Here is a 25345-nt window from a genome sequence, read left to right as displayed (position 1 = left end):
TGGCAAGGATAATTTAGTTGAACACTTAGAATTTAACAACCATGACAATTAAGGGGCCAGAAGAGATTGTAAATGTTATGTGCTTGGACACATAATAGATTTTAAGTGGTGTAATTACATATGTAATACATGAGTATTACAATAGGGAGAAAAAAGTAAAAAGTAGGAGGTAGTATGGATATACTGATTCCCTCATCTTTTGTAGCTGGAAATCAAAAGATGTAATATAAAATAGAAATGTCAAGTATTATAGGAATAAGTATACTTGAATACAAATATAATGCAATAAACTAAAATTGGATAGCGGAGGAGAAGGAAGTAAAAGGGATGAAGAGGAAATACACTTCATGATAACAATTATATACTCCCTAAAAAGATAGTTTTAAGGGTATTATATGAAGAATAGTTATAAAGAGAACCACTAGAACAAAAAATAACAAAATGTTTAAATTATCACAAAAAATACATCCAAAAAAAGGAATGAAAACATAGACTATATATTAAGTGAAACAAAACAAAACAAAACACAGTTTTAATGTATAATAGTGCTTGCTTTGGTAGCACATATGTTCAAATGTAAATAATATAATTGCAGAATAAAAACACAAATTATGTCAATAAATTTAAATAGGCCAAACTTATTTAAAAGGATTAGATTAAATCACAAGACAATAATGAATTCTAAAAGTGATTCAGAAAGGTTGAAAATGAAAGTGAGGACATACTCAGCCATAAAAAGAAACGAAACTGAGTTATTTGTAGTGAGGTGGATGGACACAGAGTCTGTCATACAGAGTGAAGTAAGTCAGAAAGAGAAAAACAAATACCGTATGCTAACACATATATATAGAATCTAAAAAAAAAAAAAACGTTCTGAAGAACCTAGGGGCAGGACAGGAATAAAGACGCAGACATAGAGAATGGACTTGAGGACACGGGGAGGGGGAAAGGTAAGCTGGGACGACGTGAGAGAGTGGCATGGACTTATATATACTACCAAATGTAAAATAGATAGCTAGTGGGAAGCAGCTGCATGGCACAGGGAGATCAGCTTGGTGCTTTGTGACCACCTAGAGGGGTGGGTTAGGAGGGTGTGAGGGAGATGCAAGAGGGAGGAGATATGGGGATATATGTATATGTATAGCTGATTCACTTTGTTATAAAGCAGAAACTAACACACCATTGTAAAGCAATTATACTCCAATAAAGATGTTAAAAAAAAAAAGGAAAGTGAGAACAGTTACATTAGGCAAATTCAAACAAAAAGAGTATCAAACATGGGTGAATTCGGAGCAGACAGAAAGCATTAAACAAAAACAAAAGAAATGTCCTTTGTACACTCAGGGGTGCAATTTGTAATGAAGAAGAGTATTTACAAATATACTTTCGTTAACTAATATAGTATGAACATTTATAAATGAAAAATTGTAGAAGATATGAGAAGAAATAGATAGTAGGAGACTTTAAATCACTTTTCTCAGTTCACTGTCAAGTGGACAAAAGGTATCTAAGAATATAGAAGCTTTCAATCTCAAAAGTAAGATCAAATTGATATACCTAACTCTATAGCCTGAAAACAAAGTGCATTTTTTCATTCAAGTTCCCATGGCATAGTCACAAAATTTGGCCACACGTTAATCCATAAATAAAATCACAAGGAATAGAAAAACATTTTCTAGGACTTCCCTGGTGGTCCAGTGGTTAAGACTTCACCTTCCAATGCAGGGGGTGCAGGTTCGATACCTGGTTGGGGAACTAAGATCCCACATGCCTCGCAGCCAGAAAACCGAAACATAAAAAACCCAGAAGCAATATTGTAACAAATTCAATAAAGACTTTAAAAAATGGTCCACATTCAAAAAAATCTAAAAAAAAACATTTTCTAATCATAAGTTAATAAAAGGACATACTAAATAATGAAAAAATAAATTAAGGAAATAAGAATTATCATCTTTCCCATTTTGTGGGAAAAAACAGCCTCTCTCTTAAAACAACATTCAACTACTCTACTAGACAACTAAAAAAATCTAAACCCCAAATTGCAGAATATTTAGAAATTCAATACTAATGTTAGAACTCCATTGTAATAACTTGTGAAATACTTCTAAGGCACTACTCAGGGAAATATTAATCATCTCAAAATTTATCTTATAAACAAGAAAGAATGAAAGTATATTAATCATATACCTCAAGAAGCTTTTAAAAAATCCAATAAGATGATCCTACGGAAAGCAGAATGAAGGACTTAAGAAGGATAAATACAAAAACTAATGATTTAGGAAACAGAAAAATGCTAGATAAAACTAAAAGGTAAATGAAAGCTATTCCTTTGAAACATTAATAAAACAGAATAACCAATAGCTAATGTATAGAAAGGGTTCCACTAGAGAAACAGAATCAGTTAATGAAAAATGAGTAAAAGAGAAAACCCAATAGCTAATCCATATCAGTCAGGGCTCCTCTAGAGAAACATAACGGCTTACATGATTGTGGGTCATGCCTAGGAAAGTCTGAAATCCTTGGGGCAGGCCATCAGGAAGGACAGGCTGAACTCTGGCACAAGCTGAAATTGCAGTCCCTAGCAAAGTTTCTTGTGGGAAGCCTCAGTTCTGCTCTTAAGGCCTTTTAACTGATTGAATCATGCCTACTCAGGTTACTAGGAAAATCTTCCTTAAAGTACACTGATTATAAACTTTAATCACATCTACAAGATACCTTCACAGCAACACCTAGATAAGTGTTTGATTGAATAACTGGGGACTGTAGTTGACCGTCACCTAATCTAATCAAGAAAACAGGCAGGTAGAACAGATTCCGCATATAACGAAAGATAATTGAGGAAATACCTACAGATTAAAAGAAAATAGGGAGAACCATAACAGCCTAGTTTTCTAAGTCTATTTGAATGAATTGGAAAACACTGAAGAACTGGATAATTTTCTAGGAATATGTAAATGATCACAAGTAATTCCAGAAAAAGTAGAAATTTCAGAACATCAATTTCCATCAAAGAAATAACAACTTTTTTCTAAGAGCTATTTTTTGAATATCATTAAATAACAGATAATTTGATTGCCTTTTAAATTGTTCTATAGCATTACTGCCCACTAAAACTTTTTGTGGTGGTAGGGATGTTCTAACTCTACTGACCAGTGTAGGGAAGCACATGTGACTATTGAACACTTCAATGCAGCTAGTTCTGTGGAGGGCCGAATCTTAATTTTATTTAATTCTAATTAACTTAAACTTAAGCAGCCATGTATTGCTATTGGCTACTGTACTGGACAGTGCAGTTCTAGAGCATATAAAAGAAAAGCATTCATTCTTTTATGAAGTAAGCATAGAATTGATAAATAATAAAGATTCAATATAAAAAACCCATAGATCAATCTCATTTATAAAAATTGATGCAAATACCCTAGGAAACAGAAGCTAGTAGCACTTTAAAATCATAATATATAAAGACCATATGGGGTTTATTCCAGGATTTACAAACGGTTCAGAAAGAGGAAACAATATAATTTGTCATGTTATGAGATCAACAGCAAAAACATGCCTAGAGGATGTCCACCATCATGAAAAATTTTGAACATCATTGTAGAGGTACTAACCTATATAATAAGGGAGAAGGAGGGAGGGAGTTTGGATTGTTCTTTTGAAAAACCCGAAAGAATCAAGTAAAATTTTATTCAGATAAGAGAATTTAGAAATATGAGTGGATATAAAATCCACGTAAAGAGAACAATAGCCTTCATATCTGTAAATTATAAACAGTTGGAGGATATGATGGTGAAGAATCCAGTTATTATAACAGCAACAACGAATAAAGTTTCTAAGAATAATCTGAAGAAATGTGTAAGATCTAGTTGAAGAAAACATTATAATACCCTGCGGGATATAAAGGAGACTTCATAAGTGGAGAAGGATGCCATGTTATTGGACACGGTTATACAAGTTAAGTCAGGAATTTAGTGTCATTTTACTAAATCACCAGTAGGACTTTTTTGGTTTGTTTTTGTTTGTTTCTTGCAATAAGGCAAGTTGATTTTAAAGTTCATATAGAAAAATTAAAAAGCAAGAATGGCCAGGAAAATTTTTATCATTAAACATAAAGTTATACAAATTGAAATAGTTTTATAGTAGCACATAAGTAGACCAATGCATCAGAATAGAAAACCCAAATATGGACCCAAATGCATGTGGGAATTTCAGCTCTGATAAAGGAATTATTTCCAATCAGTATACGGCATTGACCTATGTAGAAAAAAATGTTGCACAAGGCATACCTAACATTCCTAGACCAAAATGGATTCCAAGTGGATTAAAGATTTAAGTGCAAAAAGCAATAATGAGTAGAAAAATCAAGGAAGTCTTTAAAAATAATTCTGGTTAGGACAAGGCTTATCTAAGCATGCCACAAAATATAGCAGTCATGACAATATTTATAAATTCAACTATATTAAAAAACCTTCGGAGCCGGAGGAAGATGGCGGAAGAGTAAGACGCGGAGATCACCTTCCTCCCCACAGATACATCAGAAATTCATCTACACGTGGAACAACTCCAACAGAACACCTACTGAACGCTGACAGAAGACCTCAGACCCCCCAAAAGGCAAGAAACTCCCCACATACCTGGGTAGGTCAAAAGAAAAAAAGAATAAACAGAGACAATAGGATATGGACGGGACCTGCACCAGTGGGAGGGAGCCGTGAAGGAGGGAAGGTTTCTACACACTACAAGCCCCTTCGAGGGCGGAGACTGCAGGTGGCGGAGGGGGAAAGCTTCGGAGTAGCGGAGGAGAGCACAGCAACAGGGGTGTGGAGGGCAAAGCAGAGAGATTTTGGCACAGAGGATCGGTGCCCTCAGGCACACACCAGCCCGAGAGACTTGTCTGCTCGGCCGCCAGGGCGGGCGGGGCTGGGAACTGAGGCTCGGGTATCGGCTTTCAGTCGGAGCGCAGGGAGAGGACTGGGGCTGGCGGCAGGAAGAGAGCCTGAAGGGGTTAGTGCTAGCCCGGAGGGAGTCCGGGGAAAGGGTCTGGAGCTACCGGAGAGGCAAGAGACTTTTTTCCCTTTTGTTGCCTGGTGCGCGAGGAGAGGGCATTCCCCTCCCTCCCCTCTGCCTGAGTGAGCCAGAGCCCCCGAATCAGCGGCTCCTTTAAACCCGTCCTGTCTGAGCGAAGAACGGACGCCCTCCGGCGACCTACGCGCAGAGGCGGGGCCAGGTCCAAGGCTGAGACCCGGGAGCTGTGAGAGCAGAGACAGGGAAATCTCTCTGTGCAGCCTCCGAGGCAGCGGATTAAAGCTCCACGGTCCATTTGATGTGCCCTGCGTCTGTGGAGTGCATGAATGGACAGCGAATCATCCCAAATTGAGGAAGTGGACCTTGAGGACAAGATTTAAGACTTTCCCCCCCTTTTTTTTCCTCTTTTTACAACGAATTATCCCAAATTAAGGAGGTGGACTTAGCAAGATTTCAGACTTTTCACCCTTTTCCTCTTTTTACAACGAATTATCCCAAATCGAGGAGGTGGACTTGGAGAGCAAGATTTTTGATTTTTCCCCCTGCTCTCTTTTTGTGAATGTGTATGTGTAATCTTCTGTGTAAGATTCTCTCTGTATAGCTTTGCTTCCACCATATGTCCCAGGGTTCTTTCGGTCTGTGTTTTTTTTTCAATAATTACTTTTTAATTTTAATAACGCTACTATATTTCATACTTTATTCTATTTTACTTTACCTGCTCTTTCTTTTTTTCCTCCCTTCCCTTCCTCCCTCCCTCCCTCCGCTCCTCCTTTCCTTCTTTCTTTTTCTTTCCTCCATCCCTCCCTCCCTCCCACCCTTCTTCTTTCCACTTTCTTTTTCTTTCCTTCCTCCCTCCCTCCCTCCCTCCTGTCTTTCTTTCTTTCTTTCCTTCCTCCCTCCCTCCCTCTCTTCTTCCATTCACTCTTCCTTTTGCTTTCATTCCTCCCTCCCTCCCTCCTTTCTTTCCTTTCTTTCCATCCTTCCTCCCTCCCTCCTTTCTTTCTTTCTTCCTTCCTTCCTTCCTTACTTCCCTTCTTCCTTTCTTTCAATCTCTCTTTCTTTCTTCTACTAATTATTTCTTTCTACTTTTTCTCACTGTTATTCTGAGCCGGGTGGATGAAAGGCTCTTGGTGCTGCAGCAAGGAGTTAGTGCTGTGCCTCTGAAGTGGGAGAGCCAACTTCAGGACACGGGTCCACAAGAGACCTCCCAGCTCCACATAATATCAAGCAGCGAAAATCTCCCAGGGATCTCCATCTCAACACCAGCACCCAGCTTCAGTCAACGACCAGCAAGCTACAGTGCTGGTCACCCTATGCCAAGCAACTAGCAAGGCAGGAACACAACCCCACCCATTAGCAGAGAGGCTACCTAAAAACATAATAAGGCCACAGGCACCCCAAAACACACCACCAGACGTGGACCTGTCCACCAGAAAGACAAGATCGAGCTTCAACCACCAGAACACAGGCATTAGTCCCCCCCACCAGGAAGCCTACACAACCTACTGAAACAACCTTAGCCACGGGGGACAGACACCAAAAACAACGGGAACTACGAATCTGCAGCCTGCAAAAAGGAGACCCCAAACACAGTAACATAAGCAAAATGAGAAAGCAGAAAAACACACAGCAGGTGAAGGAGCAAGATAAAAACCTACCAGACCTAACAAATGAAGAGGTAATAGGCAGTCTACCTGAAAAAGAATTCAGAATAATGATAGTAAAGCTGATCCAAGATTCTATTTCCCAGATCCAAAATCTTGGAAATAGAATAGACAATATGCAAGAAACAGTTAACAAGGACCTAGAAGAACTAAAGATGAATCAAGCATCGATTAAAAACACAATAAATGAAATGAAAAATACTCTAGATGGGATCAATAGCAGAATAACTGAGGCAGAAGAACGGATAAGTGAGGTGGAAGATAAAATAGTGGAAATAACTGATGCAGAGAAAAATAAAGAAAAAAGAATGAAAAGAACAGAGGACAGTCTCAGAGACCTCTGGGACAACATTAAACGCACCAACATTCGAATTATAGGGGTTCCAGAAGAAGAAGAGAAAAAGAAAGGGACTGAGAAAATATTTGAAGAGATTATAGTTGAAAACTTCCCTAATATGGGAAAGGAAATAGTTACTCAAGTCCAGGAGGCACAGAGAGTCCCATACAGAATAAATCCAAGAAGAAATACGCCAAGACACATATTAATCAAACTGTCAAAAATTAAACACAAAGAAATCATATTAAAAGCAGCAAGGGAAAAACAACAAATAACACACAAGGGAATCCCCATCAGGTTAACAGCTGATCTCTCAGCAGAAACTCTACAAGCCAGAAGGGAGTGGCAGTACATAATTAAAGTGATGAAGGAGAGAAACCTGCAACCAAGATTACTCTACCCAGCAAGGATCTCATTCAGATTTGATGGAGAAATTAAAACGTTTACAGACAAGCAAAAGCTGAGAGAGTTCAGCACCACCAAACCAGCTTTACAACAAATGCTAAAGGAACTTCTCTAGGCAAGAAACACAACAGAAGGACTATACCTACAATAACGAACCCAAAGCCATTAAGGAAATGGGAATAGGAACATACATATCAATAATTACCTTAAATGTAAATGGACTAAATGCTCCCACCAAAAGACACAGAGTGGCTGAATGGATACAAAAACAAGACCCATATATATGCTGTCTACAAGAGACCCACTTCAGACCTAGAGACACATACAGATTGAAAGTAAGGGGATGGAAAAAGATATTCCATGCAAATGGAAATCAAAAGAAAGCTGGAGTAGCAATTCTTATATCAGACAAAATAGACTTTAAAATAAAGACTATTAGAAGAGACAAAGAAGGACACTACATAACGATAAAGGGATCGATCCAAGAAGAAGATATAACAATTGTAAATATTTATGCACCCAACATAGGAGCACCTCAATACATAAGGCAAATACTAACAGCCATAAAAGGGGAAATCGACAGTAACACAATCATAGTAGGGGACTTTAACACCCCACTTTCACCAATGGACAGATCATCCAAAATGAAAATAAATAAGGAAACACAAGCTTTAAATGATACATTAAACAAGATGGACTTAATTGATATTTATAGGACATTCCACCCAAAAACAACAGAATACACATTTTTCTCAAGTGCTCATGGAACATTCTCCAGGATAGATCATATCTTGGGTCACAAATCAAGCCTTGGTAAATTTAAGAAAATTGAAATTGTATCAAGTATCTTTTCCGACCACAATGCTATGAGACTAGACATCAATTACAGGAAAAGATCTGTAAAAAATACAAACACATGGAGGCTAAACAATACACTACTCAATAATGAAGTGATCACTGAAGAAATCAAAGAGGAAATTAAGAAATACTTAGAAACAAATGACAATGGAGACACGACGACCCAAAACCTATGGGACGCAGCAAAAGCAGTTCTAAGGGGGAAGTTTATAGCAATACAATCCCACCTTAAGAAACAGGAAACGTTTCGAGTAAACAACCTGACCCTGCACCTAAAGCAATTAGAGAAAGAAGAACAAAAAACCCCCAAAGTTAGCAGAAGGAAAGAAATCATAAAGATCAGATCAGAAATAAATGAAAAAGAAATGAAGGAAACGATAGCAAAGATCAACCAAACTAAAAGCTGGTTCTTTGAGAAGATAAACAAAATTGACAAACCATTAGCCAGACTCATCAAGAAAAGAAGGGAGAAGACTCAAATCAGTGGAATTAGAAATGAAAAAGGAGAAGTAACAGCTGACACTGCAGAAATACAAAAGATCATGAGAGATTACTATAAGCAACTCTATGCCAATAAAATGGACAACCTGGAAGAAATGGACAAATTCTTAGAAATGCACAACCTGCCAAGACTGACTCAGGAAGAAATAGAAAATATGAATAGACCAATCACAAGCACTGAAATTGAAACTGTGATTAAAAATCTTCCATCAAACAAAAGCCCAGGACCAGATGGCTTCACAGGCGAATTCTATCAAACATTTAGAGAAGAGCTAACACCCATCCTTCTCAAACTCTTCCAAACAATATCAGAGGAAGGAACACTCCCAAACTCATTCTACGAGGCCACCATCACCTTGATACCAAAACCAGGCAAGGATGTCACAAAGAAAGAAAACTACAGGCCAATATCACTGATGAACATAGATGCAAAAATCCTCAACAAAATACTAGCAAACAGAATCCAACAGCACATTAAAAGGATCATACACCATGATCAAGTGGGGTTTATTCCAGGAATGCAAGGATTCTTCAATATACGCAAATCAATCAATGTGATACACCATATTAACAAGTTGAAGGAGAAAAACCATATGATCATCTCAATAGATGCAGAGAAAGCTTTCGACAAAATTCAACACCCATTTATGATAAAAACCCTGCAGAAAGTAGGCATAGAGGGAACTTTCCTCAACATAATAAAGGCCATATATGACAAACCCACAGCCAACATTGTCCTCAATGGTGAAAAACTGAAACCATTTCCACTAAGATCAGGAACAAGACAAGGCTGCCCACTCTCACCACTCTTATTCAACCTAGTTTTGGAAGTTTTAGCCACAGCAATCAGAGAAGAAAAGGAAATAAAAGGAATCCAAATTGGAAAAGAAGAAGTAAAGCTGTCACTGTTTGCAGATGACATGATACTATACATAGAGAATCCTAAAGATGCTACCGAAAAACTACTAGAGCTAATCAATGAATTTGGTAAAGTAGCAGGATACAAATTTAATGCACAGAAATCTCTGGCATTCCTGTACACTAATGATGAAAAATCTGAAAATGAAATCAAGAAAACACTCCCATTTACCATTGCAACAAAAAGAATAAAATATCTAGGAATAAACCTACCTAAGGAGACAAAAGACCTGTATGCAGAAAATTATAAGACACTGATGAAAGAAATTAAAGATGATATAAATAGATGGAGAGATATACCATGCTCCTGGATTGGAAGAATCAATATTGTGAAAATGACTCTACTACCCAAAGCAATCTACAGATTCAATGCAATCCCTATCAAACTACCAATGGCATTTTTCACAGAACTAGAACAAAAAATTTCAAAATTTGTTTGGAAAAACAAAAGACCCCGAATAGCCAAAGCAATCTTGAGAACGAAAAACGGAGCTGGAGGAATCAGGCTCCCTGACTTCAGACTATACTACAAAGCTACAGTAATTAAGACAGTGTGGTACTGGCATAAAAACAGAAAGATAGATCAGTGGATCAGGATAGAAAGCCCAGAGATAAACCCACGCACATATGGCCAACTTATCTTTGATAAAGGAGGCAGGAATGTACAGTGGAGAAAGGACAGCCTCTTCAATAAGTGGTGCTGGGAAAACTGGACAGGGACATGTAAAAGTATGAGATTAGATCATTCCCTAACACCATACACAAAAATAAGCTCAAAATGGATTAAAGACCTAAATGTAAGGCCAGAAACTATCAAACTCTTAGAGGAAAACATAGGTAGAACACTCTATGACATAAATCACAGCAAGATCCTTTTGGACCCACCTCCTAGAGAAATGGAAATAAAAACAAAGATAAACAAATGGGACCTAATGAAACTTCAAAGCTTTTGCACAGCAAAGGAAACCATAAACAAGACCAAAAGACAACCCTCAGAATGGGAGAAAATATTTGCAAATGAAGCAACTGACAAAGGATTAATCTCCAAAATTTATAAACAGCTCATGCAGCTCAATAGCAAAAAAACAAACAACCCAATCCAAAAATGGGCAGAAGACTTAAATAGGCATTTCTGCAAAGAAGATATACAGACTGCCAACAAACACATGAAAGAATGCTCAACATCATTAATCATTAGAGAAATGCAAATCAAAACTACAATGAGATATCATCTCACACCAGTCAGAATGGCCATCATCAAGAAATCTAGAAACAATAAATGCTGGAGAGGGTGTGGAGAAAAGGGAACACTCTTGCACTGCTGGTGGGAATGTGAATTGGTACAGCCACTATGGAGAACAGTATGGAGGTTCCTTAAAAAACTAAAAATAGAACTACCATATGACCCAGCAATCCCACTACTAGGCATATACCCTGAGAAAACCATAATTCAAAAAGAGACATGTACCAAAATGTTCATTGCAGCTCTATTCACAATAGCCCGGAGCTGGAAACAACCTAAGTGTCCATCATCGGATGAATGGATAAAGAAGATGTGGCACATATATACAATGGAATATTACTCAGCCATAAAAAGAAACAAAACTGAGCTATTTGTAATGAGGTGGATAGACCTAGAGTCTGTCATACAGAGTGAAGTAAGTCAGAAAGAGAAAGACAAATACCGTATGCTAACACATATATATGGAATTAAAAAAAAAAATGTCATGAAGAACCTAGGGGTAAAACGGGAATAAAGACACAGACCTATTTGAGAATGGACTTGAGGATATGGGGAAGGGGAAGGGTAAGCTGTGACAAAGGGAAAGAGAGGCATGGACATATATACACTACCAAACGTAAGGTAGATAGATAGTGGGAAGCAGCCGCAGAGCACAGGGAGATCAGCTCGGTGCTTTGTGACCGCCTGGAGGGGTGGGATGGGGAGGGTGGGAGGGAGGGAGATGCATGAGGGAGGGGATGTGGGAACAGATGTATATGTATGACTGATTCACTTTGTTATAAAGCAGAAACTAATAAAAAAAAAAAACCTTCATGACAAATGCAAAGTCAAAAGACAGATTATCTAGGAAAAATGTTTACAAGTCATATTCCAGAGGACTGAGTCCTATACTATATAAGTGATTTTTATAGATTGTTGGGGAATAAACCAATAACTCACTAGAAAAAGAGGTAAAACTGGATTAAACAGTTCAGAGGAAAGAACATACAAGCATCTCATAAACTCATGAAAAGATGTGCAGCCTCCTTTATAATTAGAAAAATGCACAATAAACTTCACTGAGATGCTAATTTTCATCAATCAGATTGACAAAGATCAAAAAGTTTGAAAACAGTGTGTTGGGAAATGTGTGGGAAAGAAACATTTATTGCTGTAGGAGAGGAAATTGCTGTACTACTCTTTATGGCCATTGGATTTGTGTTTAGCCAGATTTTGTGATTGCAATTTCAGGGGAATGTTGGAGAGGAATACAGATTTCAGGATATAAAGAAGACAGAGTTCTGCGACTATCTCACAGCCCAGTACTACATTTGTGCTAGTATTGTACTGTGATAGTAACATTGTACAATGGGGTGTAGTAGTCCACATCACACAGTGGTGGTCTACAATTGCCTACTATAATTTGGGCCCTTGGCTTTTAATTTCCTTAGTGCCCGTGAAGCCCTATTTAATTCATTCACTCATTCATTCATGTGATAAATATTTACTCTGTCCTAAATCCTAGAAACTCTTCAACTCTGCACCTGTACTCTTAATTCTTGCTTTAGACATAGCAAGTTTTGACCTGCAAATTGTAGACACAGTGGTTTGCTCTCACACTCTTTAATGTTGATTTTGCTATTTTATCTGTGGCCTTATGAACCAGGGCACTGGTTAGCACCCATCTTTCTGCTTGTCCCTGCCCTGTGCAACCTACTAGCTCGGCTTACTGTCTATTGTGTCTCCAGTGAAGTGAAACAGTGCAGCGATACTCTGCCTAAGACATCTGCCGTCCCAACTGCAGGGTGTTAAATTCAAAAACAAATATGGATGGATTGCCTACTAAGACATAGAGCTAGAGATACGGCAATTATTGAGGGAGAACTTTTCTGTTCTGATGGTTTGTGGGGTGTAAATATTCAACCGGAGAAGTACTGCCCAGGGAGAATGGAGCCTGCTTCTTGGCAGGAGCCTTTCATTTAGGGCTGAAAGGGACAGACCAATTAGAAACGTGGTTCAAGCATGCCCTTGAATAAGGAATGTGTTTGGTGAAGTGAAGCAGGTGTGCCAGCTGAACTGTAAAATCTTCCCACATAAGGAAAAGAGGAAGTGTAACTAGGGAGGAAAACCTGTGCTTCTTGTCCAAGAGAGGCTGTAAGGAAATGGGCATAGATGAGGCTGACTAGGGATGACTGCCCAATTGAGAGGGAAGCACTCTGTAATAGGGAATTTCTCCCCAGAGTTCTGCAGACTCACTGCTGACAACCATAACGATTAAATCAGGCAAGAGTTGTAAGCTAAGGAATTCTGAAATAAGGAGGTAAAGATGAGAGGCAAAACTTAATGCAAAGCAGGAGCTATATCTACATATATAGGGAGAGTGTAGAATCCTTCTATTTGTAAAGAAGTAAAAGAGGCATGTTCATGGGAGCAGGACTTCTTTGAACGTGTATAATTAAATGGGTTTTAATTATGCATAGGGTGGTAAATGGTAATTGATGTGAATTGTAGAAAAGGGAGAAGTCTGTCTGTAAGCATATGTGTGTCCCAAGTAACTAAATATTAAAGAACTATCTAAGGCATGATTCACTCTTTACATACAATGAGGAAGTGACAGAAGGGTCACTAGAGCTTCAGGGAGAGACAATGGGATTGGTACTTTCCCACTCTTCCAAATGGTATGGTTGCTCTAAGAGTCTTTCCTCTGGGTCCCTCCCACTACACGTTTTCTACTCCAGCTTTGGCTGCAGGGTATTAATAAGAGAATTAACAGATGATCCAAAATACTACAAATGCACATTGTTGAGCTTCCATCATTTTATTCATTATAGCTAATATCAAGAGCCTAATATGTGTCAATCACTATATTTAGTGCTTTACATACATTATCTTTTTCTAAAGAAGGCTTTAAAATGGAAGCATTATATGCATACAAATCACATAAATACACAAATACATATACATGCATAAGTTATGAACATATTGTGTGTTATCATAAAGTGAGCATACCCATGTAGTCACCACTTAGGTCAAGAAGTGGAACGTTCCCAGGACCCCAGAAACATTCCTCATGTCTCCTCCAAGTGACTCCTCTCTTTCTTCTTTTTGAAACTTACTGCTGTCGTGACTTCTAACACCAGAGGTTGGTTATACCTCTTTTTGAACTTTGTGTAAAATGGAATTAAGCAGTTTGCATTGTTTTCCTCAACATTACGTTTGTGAGATTCACTCACTTTGTTCCATATAGTAGGAATCTATTCAATCTTGCTGCATTCTAATGTGTGACTGTCACACAATTTATTCCTTGCAGGGTTAATGGAAATGTGGAAAGTTTCCACTATTTGGCTATTATGAATATTGCATTCATGAACATTATCGTACACATCTTTTGGTGAAAATATGTATGTATTTTGGGTATATACCTAGAAATAAAATTGCTGGGTCATAGGATAAATACATATTTAATGTTAATAGAAACTACCACATAATTTTCCTAAGTGGTTATATACTATTTTACATTTTTATTAGCAGTGCATGAGAATTTCACATGCCCCACCTCACCAACTTTGGGCATTGTCTGTTTTTAAAATTTTAACTATTCTGGCAAGTGTCTAGTGATAATTTCATCATGTCCTGTAGATTGAATGTCTGTGTCCCCCCAAAATTCATGTGTTGAAATCCTAATCTACAAGGTGATGGTAGGGAGGTGGGGCATTTTGGAGGTGCTTAGGTCATGAGGGCAGAGCCCTCATGAATGGGATTAGTGCTCTTAGAAAAGAGACTCCAGAAAGCTCCCTAACCCCTTTCACCATGGAGGACACAGTGAGAAGTCTGTGACCTGGAAGAGGGCCTTCACCGGACCATGCTGGCACCCTGATCTGGGAACTACTGCCTCTGTGAGAAATACATTTGTATTTTTTATAAGCAACTCAGTCTGTGGTATTTTGTTATAGCAGAATGAACAGACTAAGATATTGTGGTTTTAAATCTGATTTCCCTGATCATTAATAAGAGTGAAACATTTTTTTTAATTGAAGTATGGTTGATTTATAATGTGTTAATTTCTGGTATACAGCAAAGTGATTCAGTTATACATACACACACACACACACACACACACACATTCTTTTTAATATTCTTTTCCATTCTGGTTTATCACAGGATATTGAATATAGTTCCCTGTGCTATACAGTAGGACCTCGTTGTTTATCCGTTCTATATGTAATGATTTGCATTGGCTAATCCCAAACTCCCAGTCCTTCCCTCCCCGACCCTCCCTCCCCCTTGGCAACTACAAGCCTGTTCTCTGTGTCTGTGAGTCTTAAGAGTGAAACATTTTCACATGTTTATTTGCAATTTGGATATCCCCTTTTGTGAAGTGTCTGCTCGGGCCTCCTGCTATTTTTCTTTTGATTTCTTTGATGGTTTCTTATTGATTTTTAGGATATGCCTATATTTACATGCTCATAAGCTCTAGTCTTAGGCCCTGATTTGCAGTGGGGGTAGGGTAGGGAACAGAGAATCCAATCTAAGACACGACTTTCTCTCTTAGTCCTTCCAGTTTAAGGGTGGTACGAGATTTTTGATGTTGCTCATCCCTGGGTTGTCTTACTATATAATGTTGGGATTCCTGAGCTCTTCCATTACCTGTGTAAGCAGCTTCCTGTATTAATTTCCTTGTTCTACATATGTAGAATGGACTCTGTTTTCCTCAGTAGGCTCTGATTGATAAGCCTTTCTGGCCTCTACCCCTCCACTATATCACCTTACTACTTTTCCACATTCTGGCCCTATTCTCTCCTTATAACCTTGGATCTGCATGGGCTCCTGACAATTTTTCTTCACTTTCTCACTATAAAGAAGTCATCTGATCTTAGTAATTTATCATTTCTTTGTTGCAAGAACAGAAATACACAGCATTGCATGGTAATTAGGCTCTTAAACTGTGGAGACTGACTGCCAGGGTTCAAACCATGACTCTGCTGTGTGATGGTGAGCAGGTTCTTGACCTCGCCCTGTTTCATATTCCTCACCTGCAACTCGAGAACAAGAATATTCCAGTTAGGATTAAATGAGTTTATTTTTGGTAATCACTTAAAATGATCTTGATAGATAAAATGCATTTAATAAATGTTACTTTTCGTGTGACTCCAAAATCTACATTTCTTTTTTCTTTTGGCTGTGCTGCGCAGCTTGTGGGGCCTTAGTTCCCGGACCAGGGACTGAACCCTGGGCCTTCAGCAGTGCAAGTGCCAAGTCCTAATCACTGGACTGCCAGGAAATTCCCCCAAATCTACATTTCTAATTCTCTTTCTTCCTCAGGCTGCAACACAGCATATCCTGATTCATCATGGATATTGCCCTTAACAGTTTGACAAATTAATTTTATTCATTCACTTAAAAAATACTTGCTGTATATCTAATATGTTTCATATTTCTTGTTGCAGGCCTCCTTGTCACTTGTAGCTTAATATTTTGGAAACCATATTCTCTAACTACTCTTTCCACCAGCTATTCTCCCCGACCCCCCAAGATAAACTTTTATCGGTAAGATTTTTGATAGTATCAGTTGTTTTTTATTTTCCTAGTAATAATTGCAATAGTAATAATTGTAATAATTTATATGGTGGCTTACATTTTAAAAAACATTTTCACATATCTAATACTGTTGTGGACAAGATTAGTGTCTTGATTGCATATCCCCAGCAGCTAACACATTGTTTAATTTACAGTAAGTGATTGAGAATTTTTTAAATTTAATTTTTATTTTATATTGGGGTATAGATGATTTACAATGTTGTGTTGGTTTCAAGTGTACAGCAAAGTGGTTCAGTTATACTATACATATATCCATTCTTTTCCCATATAGGTTATTACAGAATGAGTAGAGTTCCTTGTGCTATACAGTAGGTCCTTGTTGGTTATTTTATATATGGTAGAGAAATGTTTGTTAAGTGAGTTATTTTATATCTTAACTTTGTGAGATATAGCAATGTTGATTATCTCCAGTTTCCATATGAAAAAGCTCCATGGAGTTGGGTCAACCATTACCTGCTTAATTTCTTGACTCAGAAATTCACACAATATTTAAGTGGCTGAGATAGAACCTTCATTAGTTTGGAAAATTTGTAGTTACTTTTAATTTATTCCTATCCTTCACTACTGATGCTCATGATTGTTCCTTTGAATTGTGTGTCTACTCTGGATTCTGATACACAGTCTTTACCCTAGACTTTCCATCCCATGCTGGGGCCTCCCTGGCTGCAGGCAGTCAATGCTCTAATCCACTGTTCACAAGGAGCCCTGGTCAGCCTGAGGAGCGTGGTGGGGTAGAGTAGTCAGCACACTGGGGTGCAATATAAAGCTTGCTACTAAGAGCGAGCTTTCTGACCTTGGCTGCTGTGGGTCTCAGTTTCCTTATATGTACAGTAAAATGAGGGTTGAGTGGTAGTATCACACATACTGTGTGATCCCATGAAGTGGAAACAGTCTGGTGACATCCCTCTGCTTCTGTAGCTGTCCTTCTGCCTCATCTTAATGCCCTTTATATCCCAGCTTTACAAATGAGACCAACTTCATATTGTTCTAGTTCCTTCTTTCCCCAGCAGCCAAGTCTCTACCTAGATGTATAAGCCCAGTAGGCTCATTACTTATCTCTGTCTTCCTAAGTGTTTCTGTACAAGGGGGTAGGTACAAGGATTAGGTGGGATTACCAAGGTCCCCCTCCTCTGAACAGTCAGAATCACACTTCTCAGTGCTTCATACTTTGCTACCTTCTATGTAACTTTTTGTTTCATGGGTCAGGGCATTATGTGCATATATTTTTATTCACATGAAGTTACATCACAGTTTAGCCTTCCAAATGTTGAGGCCAGACTTCAAAAGGAAAATAGCAAATCTCATCAAAGCCCAGTATTGTGGAAGGGTAAAAATCCACTCTCACCATCTTCTCTTTAGTGATAAGCCACAGTTTGGATTTGGGGAGGGCTGCGAAGTGACTTTGTGTATATATAATTTTCAGGTTTTTTTATAGCATCAGTCCACCAAGTCATGTCCTTTTTGCCAACCCTGAGCCACTGTAGTTATCCACACTCCATATGTTGGACTCTGCCTTCTCTGAGGTCTGGAAGTAGTTCCCTGCAAGGATGATGCCATCAGGGAACTTTCCACATACTATATTAAGAAAGAGTCTCAAAAATATAAGCAAAAACAGTGTGATGGTACAAACTAAAAATACCACTAGGAAGAAAACTCAAAAAGAATGAAAGACCATGGAAATATTCCTATACGTCTAAGAATCAAGATAGCAAATGATGTGTCCATGAAGGCAATGCACTTAGAGAAAAAAAATAGGAAAGCAGAGAATGGGGGGAAGTACTGCAATTTGAGACTGCAGAAGAACCAGATATTTATACATAAGCTCTGGACCTGGAGGGAATCTTGTTTTGTAAAGAAACAAATTCAAATAGGTGATATAGGACAATCCTCTGTAAATACGATTTATGTGTAAATGACTGTGTGGTAAAAATAACCTGTGGCCACTTCTGAGGTCTTTGAAAACAAATAAATTCTAGGGTGCCCGTAATGGATTAAGTAAAGTCTTAAGTAATATATTATAATCGGACATAAACCAAGAAAAAAAATATGCACTGGGGAAAAAAAAAAGATACAACAACTTACCTATATGACAGCCAGAGCTTTCAGAGGATGAATTTGGAAGTCTTTATGTTCTTATCTGGCAAGGTGCATCTGTGCTGTTTCAGGCATCAGAGCTCCAGCTTCTGGTGCAGGCTGGGTTCAAGGGAAGGGTATGGCCCATCTTGGCCTGCTTAGGTGACACAGCCACCGGGATGTCAATTTTTGGGTTAATGCTCAACCATGTGAGGGACATAGGGAAATTGGGAAGGGGAGAACTCTCAGCCTTTCCTTCTTGTTCACATTCATTCCACTGTTGATGTCTTACTTGATTCCTGAAGGTGGGTTCTCTGGATCCCTATTGAGAGTCTTGGCCCAGTATGGGTTCCCAGAGAATCTGGGACCTTGATTCTGGACTTTAGGTGAGAAGCTAAGCAGGATTTCTCTGCCTGTTTTTCTCCACATTCAGGTTCCATGGGGCTGGTTGCCTGTATGATACCCTTAATTTTGTAACCTGTTCATGGAGCCCCCTGTTTGGTGACAGGGCTTTGGTCCTTGATCATCTAATACCTTAAACACCATCCAGGATACTGAGTGTCTCATTAACTACCCTAGCACCACATGCTCTTTCACTTTGGCTCTTCAGTATTTTTGTGTTTCTGTTCCTCCCTCCCCTTCCTCCCCTCTCCGACTCTCACTCTTCCCCCTTCCCCGTCCTACTTTCCTTTGTTATGCTTCCACTCTGCTCCCATGGTGCATAGACCTGACTCTATTAGAACATGTATCATTATCAACTCACTTGTTTGAGTCACCCACTGGATTGTGCGTTCCTTGGAGATGGGCTCTGTATCAGAAAACCTTGGGAAATAATAGTTGGATTAACTCATTCACTTTCCCTGTTCTGGCTTTCTGTTCCAGTGACCTGATTTGTCCATTCCAGGCACAAGAACTAGGACCCTGTCTTGCCCTTGCCAGCTAGTAACTCCCCTTGATAACCAAAGCTCATGTACTAAACCTCAGTCCAGGGCCTTCTGCCTGTGGAATCATGCATGTTCTTGTCTTCTGGCATATATAGTTGACCCCTGAAAACCACTGGGTTTGAACTGCACGGGTCAATTTTTATGTGGGTTTTTTTCAATAGTAAATACCACAGTACTACATGATCTGCAGTTGGTTGGATCTTTGGATATGGAGGAACTGTGGATACGGAGGGCTGATTATAAGTTAGATGCAGTGGAGGGTTGACACCCTAACCCTTGTGTTGTTCAAGGGTCCTTTGTAATCCGACTCCTCCATCTCATGTCACTGGTGAATTAAGACTGAGAAGTGCTCTATGGTTAATTATGCTTTTTTTCCAAGCCAGCTAAACTTGTTTTCTGTCATTAGGAGGTGCCTCTCAGTGCTTCTCTGGTCCTTATGGGTGGGTCTAGAGCAGTTCTCAAAGTATAGTTCCTGGGAACCCTGATTAAGAACACTTGAGATTCTTCATTAAAAGTGGAAATTCCCAGGTTCTACACCTTCAGAAATTCAATAGCAGAAAATAGATGTATGTTGCAGGGCTGGCTTCATGGGCGTGTGATCTGTGCAGTTGCCCAGGCCTGTACTTAGAAGGGCCTTGAACTTGGTTTAAAGCTCTGCTGGTGCTGCCTTGAAACTCTTAGTAATTGTTGAACAAGGGACCCTGCATTTTCATTTTGCTGGGCCTCAAAAATTTGTAGCTGGGCTGGTTGTGTGTGTGTGTGTATATTTGAGAGTAATGTCAGAAATATCCATTTTGAAGAAACAAGCACTCCTTGACTTTCTTCAGAAACTTACCATGAAGACTTTTTAAAAAGTTTATTCCTAATGTTAGTGAGGATATGAGGAAAAGAGCAGTCTCATTTATTACTGTGGTAATGTAATTTTCCTAGAGGGAAATTTAATTTTATATACATTTAAACCCCTAAAAAGTTCCCTTGGATTTGAAATTCAAATTCTTAATACATTATTTTCCATATCTTTGCCCTTCAGGCTAATTTTTTTTTGACTTTTATTACCTTTATTTCCAAATTTTATTCTTATTAAGGTAATACAAGCCCATAGTTTAAAAATCAAGCAATACTAAAAAGCTTATAATGAAAAATAGCACTTTTCCTTCTTTATCCCTCCTCGCCCCTAAATCCAACTTCCTAGAAGTAATTCATTTAGCTATACCTTCTGGTATTTACTTTTCTCTTTCTATGCTACTTATTGATTTATCAAATTTAATCTCTTAACTTCCTGTTATAATTGAGATGATTTAGCTCTCTTATACCTTCCCATAATCATTCTAATGTCTTTAATGTGTATCCTTTTTGCGTGTTTTCCTAGAAATTTATTGGTTTTATATGCATGCATTTTCAGGTAGGTTTATGGAATTACGATGTTGTATATTTGTATCTTACATTTTCCATCAAGCTCTGTGTTTAGAATTTGTCCATGTGGCTTTATACTTGCACATGTATCAGATAGTGTGAAGAGGTTTATTCACTGCAGCATTGTTAGTGACAGAAAAGGATTAATGCCAAACTAAATGTCTATTACTAGAGGATGGATTAAACGAATATAGTAGAATACTCTGCCACAGTTAAAAAGCACGGATTAGATCCCTGGTCAGTAGGTGCAGAACAGGTGCAGGTGGATTAAAGTTTCTATGGGTGAAGACTGGAACATCACTTGACATGAGCCTTCTGTGTGGGCCATGTGTGGAGGCTAGGCAGTTGATCCATAGGGTATCTCGATGCACCGAGGTGCCCAAACAATGCCCTTCCCTCCCTGTGCTTTTTCTCCAGACCAGCTTGGCTATCACTTCCTAGGCAGTGGTTCATCTCTTGAGTCACTTTTCTCCCTGGATCCCAGTCTTTAAAATTCTCCACTTTTCCTTGTTGCTTTCCTGCCTTTCCCACTTTCACCCCCTTTTATCCAACTGGGAAGAACTCCAATAGCTTATATTAAAACAGGTCCAAGTCATTAATAATAGAAGAAATGTTTTCATTCCTTATAGGCCAACCCTTCTATTACAGAAAAGGAAAAAAAAGGACTAAATGTTCAAATATATGTATATACAGCCAAAATTTCATACTGTTATACTTTGTTCATCTTTATGTTCTTTCCTTCTTTGCCATATCCTTTCTCTTCCCCTAGGGGAAGAAGGCTCGGGAAAGTATCATTATAGATCCAGGCTCAAGGAAGGTAAACCTGTCTCAAAAGCAGTGATAATGCAGGTCTCCAAATGAAAAATGTTCATGTAATTTGCTATGAACTGGAAGTTAACAATTCCCTTGGACTTCCTGTTGGAAGTTGGAATCTTACTACTTCAGCTGTGTAAAGACTGTCCTATGATACCTACAGAGTACATTTACAAGTCCAAGTTTGTTTCTTACTATGAATGTTAATTAACCATATAGGAAGCTGTCAAACTACAACCTCACCAAGTCTCTCAAGAGCTCTGTGGAGGCAGCCTGTGAACCGGGTCCAGGAAGATGTGAGTCTCTGGAGAGGACTGGGGGAACCTGCCTTTGTTCCTGGTGTGGCAGGTGCATCGCTTACATCAGGCTCAGTGGAGGCTTTGTTCTTTACCTGTTGGCTCTTAGCACTTAGCTCTCAAAGGTTTATCAGAGGTCTCATGGTGCCTTAAATAAGGGGAATAATAGTAGGTTGGGGATGGGAGAGAGGTACAATTAAAGGGATGGAAAGGGTCTATCAGATATGAAACTCAGGTCTGTGATTTTTTGTTCTTCTTATCATACAGGTGCTTGAGAAGGAACACAACTAAATAATCAGATAAATTTAATATCTCTTCCCTGCTCCCTTCATTCCTAAGGACCTGGTTGGGAAAGTCTTTTTTTTTTTTTTTTTTTTTTTTTTTTTTTTGCCTGAGAGAAAGGAGTCTTGCATATACAGGCAAAGCTCTGTTTTAGGCCAGTTGAGAACTTAGCCTCATTCATAGTTTGCCTCACTTTTTGCACCCAGGGCCCAACCTCATCCACACATTTGTTCCCATTCAACAAAGTTTATTGAGCTTCTGTAAAATGGCAGGTACAGTCCCGTGCACATCTGAATAATAGTTTTGAAAATATGTACAAAGCTCTTACTTCTGAAGAGTGAACAAAATCTCACATGTTACTAGATGGATTCCATTGAGAGCTAAACAATTTTACAAAATTCTATATGTGTAATCAGTTTATTGATCACTTTTAACACAGTTGGATAGGTATAAACATTTTGATTTTTTCTGCCTCAACTTCTGTTTCCAATCAGGCTCTGTAGAATTTTTTTCCTGCCTTTTAATGCTATTTGGGGCAGAGTCCACAATGTTTCCTTCTCTTTCAATTAGTAAAAGTTGAGATCCCCTGCTCTGCTGGCCCTGTAGTGGGCCGACTTGTGGCTTTGGGGATACAAAGATCAGTGGGGACAATGGTTTGTGTGATTTTCCTCCTACTCCAGCTGTTTGCATTGTGGGTAGGGGGTTAGAAAGGCAGAATCTACTATTTCACTATCTTCCTTTTCTACTTTAACAACCTTGGAAATTATGGTTGGGGGAAGTGCTAGTCTGGTTCTGAAATTTCCCCACTGCTTTGAGACTTAGCTCTTCACAGTGTGGTGGTGAGTAAGCAGGGGGACGGAGACAAGTTGCTCTTAACTCAATTGACAGCCTTGTTTGTAGCTACCCTATTAGTGGTTACCATAGTTCTCTCACTGTCATTGGCAGATTTTTGGTGCCATGCATGAGTTCTTTGGAAGGCCCTACAGAAACTTCCAGACAGTTCCCTGACATGAGAATTCAGAGTCCCCTCCCTCTGAGATCCTACTTCCAGGAGACATGGGTATTCTTTTGCTGCTAGACCCCCTTGTCAGACTGCCCTCAGCTGAGGAACCTGCAAGTTAACTCAAGCCCAGCTCACTCAGTGGAGTTCGTTTGATCATAAGAAACTCATATGTTCTTGTCATGACATCTACCCTGTGTTCTGATCACTAGCTGTTCACCCTGTTGGTGAAGGATTCCCTCCACTCTAAATGATATAAGATGCCCAGACACAGACCACCCAACACTGGGCAGATGAGACTGGCAGCAGTTTATTGTCACTTATACACACAGCCCCATGGGGAGGAGGGCACCACATGCCATGCAGGTTTACATGCAGTTGTACTGGGGAGTAGAAGGAACCAGAAAGGCTTCCTCTCCCATCCACAAGGGACATTAGAACTTACCAATCACTGAGGACTTTGGCACATGGAGCGGAGAATTCCTCTCCTTGCTTTCCTGCTTTCCTGATAGTTTATTGTCAGCACCACCCCTACATCCCTGCACCAGGATCGCATCTTGTCTGCCGCTCCTCAGCATTCTGCTTGAGGTGGACTTCTCTCCTTCTACACATTCTCCCTGAGTGAATCCATTAATTTCCATTTTAAAATGACCATCTATATATTTATGATTCCTACAACTATATCTGTATCTCAGAACAGTCTCCTGAGTTCCAGATCTATGGATCCAGCTTCTTGGATGTCTCCACTTGAATACTCACAGACCCTTCAACCTTAAAAGCCCCAAATCAAACTCATTGTCTCCTTCTTCACCTCCCAACCTGCTTCTCTTCCAGGGTTTCCTGTACTTGTTAAGGACACCACAGTCCACCCACTTGCCAGAAATCTCAAGGTCCTCTTTGACTCCATTACCCACCCCCCATGTTTAACCCATAACCAAGAAATGTCAGTCTTACCTCCCACAAGACTCTCAAGCCTGTCTATTTCTCTCCATCGGCCTCCTCATCAATCCCGTCTACCATCACTTGACATTTGTGGTCCCATAATAACTCCTCAGTCAGTCTTTTTCCCAGTGTTCCCCTCTGTAATTTATTTCCCCTTCTGCTGGCAGAGTGAACTTTCTGAATAGACCACGTCATTGCTTTACTTAAGGACATATAAATACTATTCAGTGTCTTTAGGATACGCACTCTTTAATATGGGTTATATATGTGATTGCTACCAACTTTTCAATTTGCTTTTCTGTCTACATCCCATGAATTTTATACCCCAGTTCTATTAAACTCATAATTTTTTCAAATCTTTTCTTATATAGTTTTGCAAGTGCTGCTTCCTCTGCCTAGAATACACTTTTGATCTTGCTTTTCCAGACCTTTCCCAACCTTTCATCGAGCTGACTCCTACCGAGCCTTCAGATCTTAAGCTTAGACTCTATTTCCTCTGGTTGCTCTTCCCTGACCCCTGAGATTTGGTTAGAACCCACCAATATGTATTCTAATAGCATCCAGTATTTCTTACATCATAAGATTTATCACTACTTGCTTAATTTTTGGACATCCCTCTTAGCACTAGGAAGGCAGGGATTGTGATAGCTTACTATTACTCTAGCCCCAGTGTCTAGCACGCAATATACCTTTCCTGAATTGATCAAATTTTACTTAACTTTGCTAAACTCCAGCTCTAAAAGTGGGAATAATTTTAGGGACTGTCCCTACTCCATTAAGAAAGATCTGGGAATAGATGCCTAGAGAAGTGAGAATACCTAGTGAGGGGCAGAGGTAAGATTAGAACACATACAGTCTGATTCCAGATTCTTGTTTCTTTGCCTTCATGAAATGCTCTCTCTCAGGGAGTCTTATTTTGCCTCTCTGTGTGGCTCCTTTGCTTTTATTCCTCAGCCACGATTTGGAGGCTGTGTGCAAGAAAGGGTGGCTGCTGCAGTCCAGCACACGGACAGCTCGGAAATGTGACAGCTCATATCTGGAAAACAAGAAATGA

At 39.1% G+C, this 25345-nt stretch overlaps 1 protein-coding gene across 1 annotated transcript in view; it reads left to right on the top strand.

The window, feature by feature from the left end:
* LOC307065300 (C-reactive protein-like) overlaps positions 1-25345 on the top strand; it is a gene marked incomplete at both ends in the record, with an annotated part of 134992 nt that extends 109647 nt beyond the window's left edge. Inside the window, one exon of the mRNA XM_079722135.1 lies at positions 25246-25345. Coding sequence (XP_079578261.1) covers positions 25246-25345 — 100 coding nt within the window. The remainder of the gene's footprint in view (positions 1-25245) is intronic.

The sequence above is a fragment of the Hyperoodon ampullatus genome, assembly GCF_949752795.1.
Source record: "Hyperoodon ampullatus genome assembly, chromosome: 2".
NCBI classification, from domain to species: Eukaryota; Metazoa; Chordata; class Mammalia; order Artiodactyla; family Ziphiidae; genus Hyperoodon; species Hyperoodon ampullatus.
The sequence above is the reverse complement of the archived record's forward strand: the minus strand, read 5'-3'. Positions and strand labels throughout refer to the sequence as shown.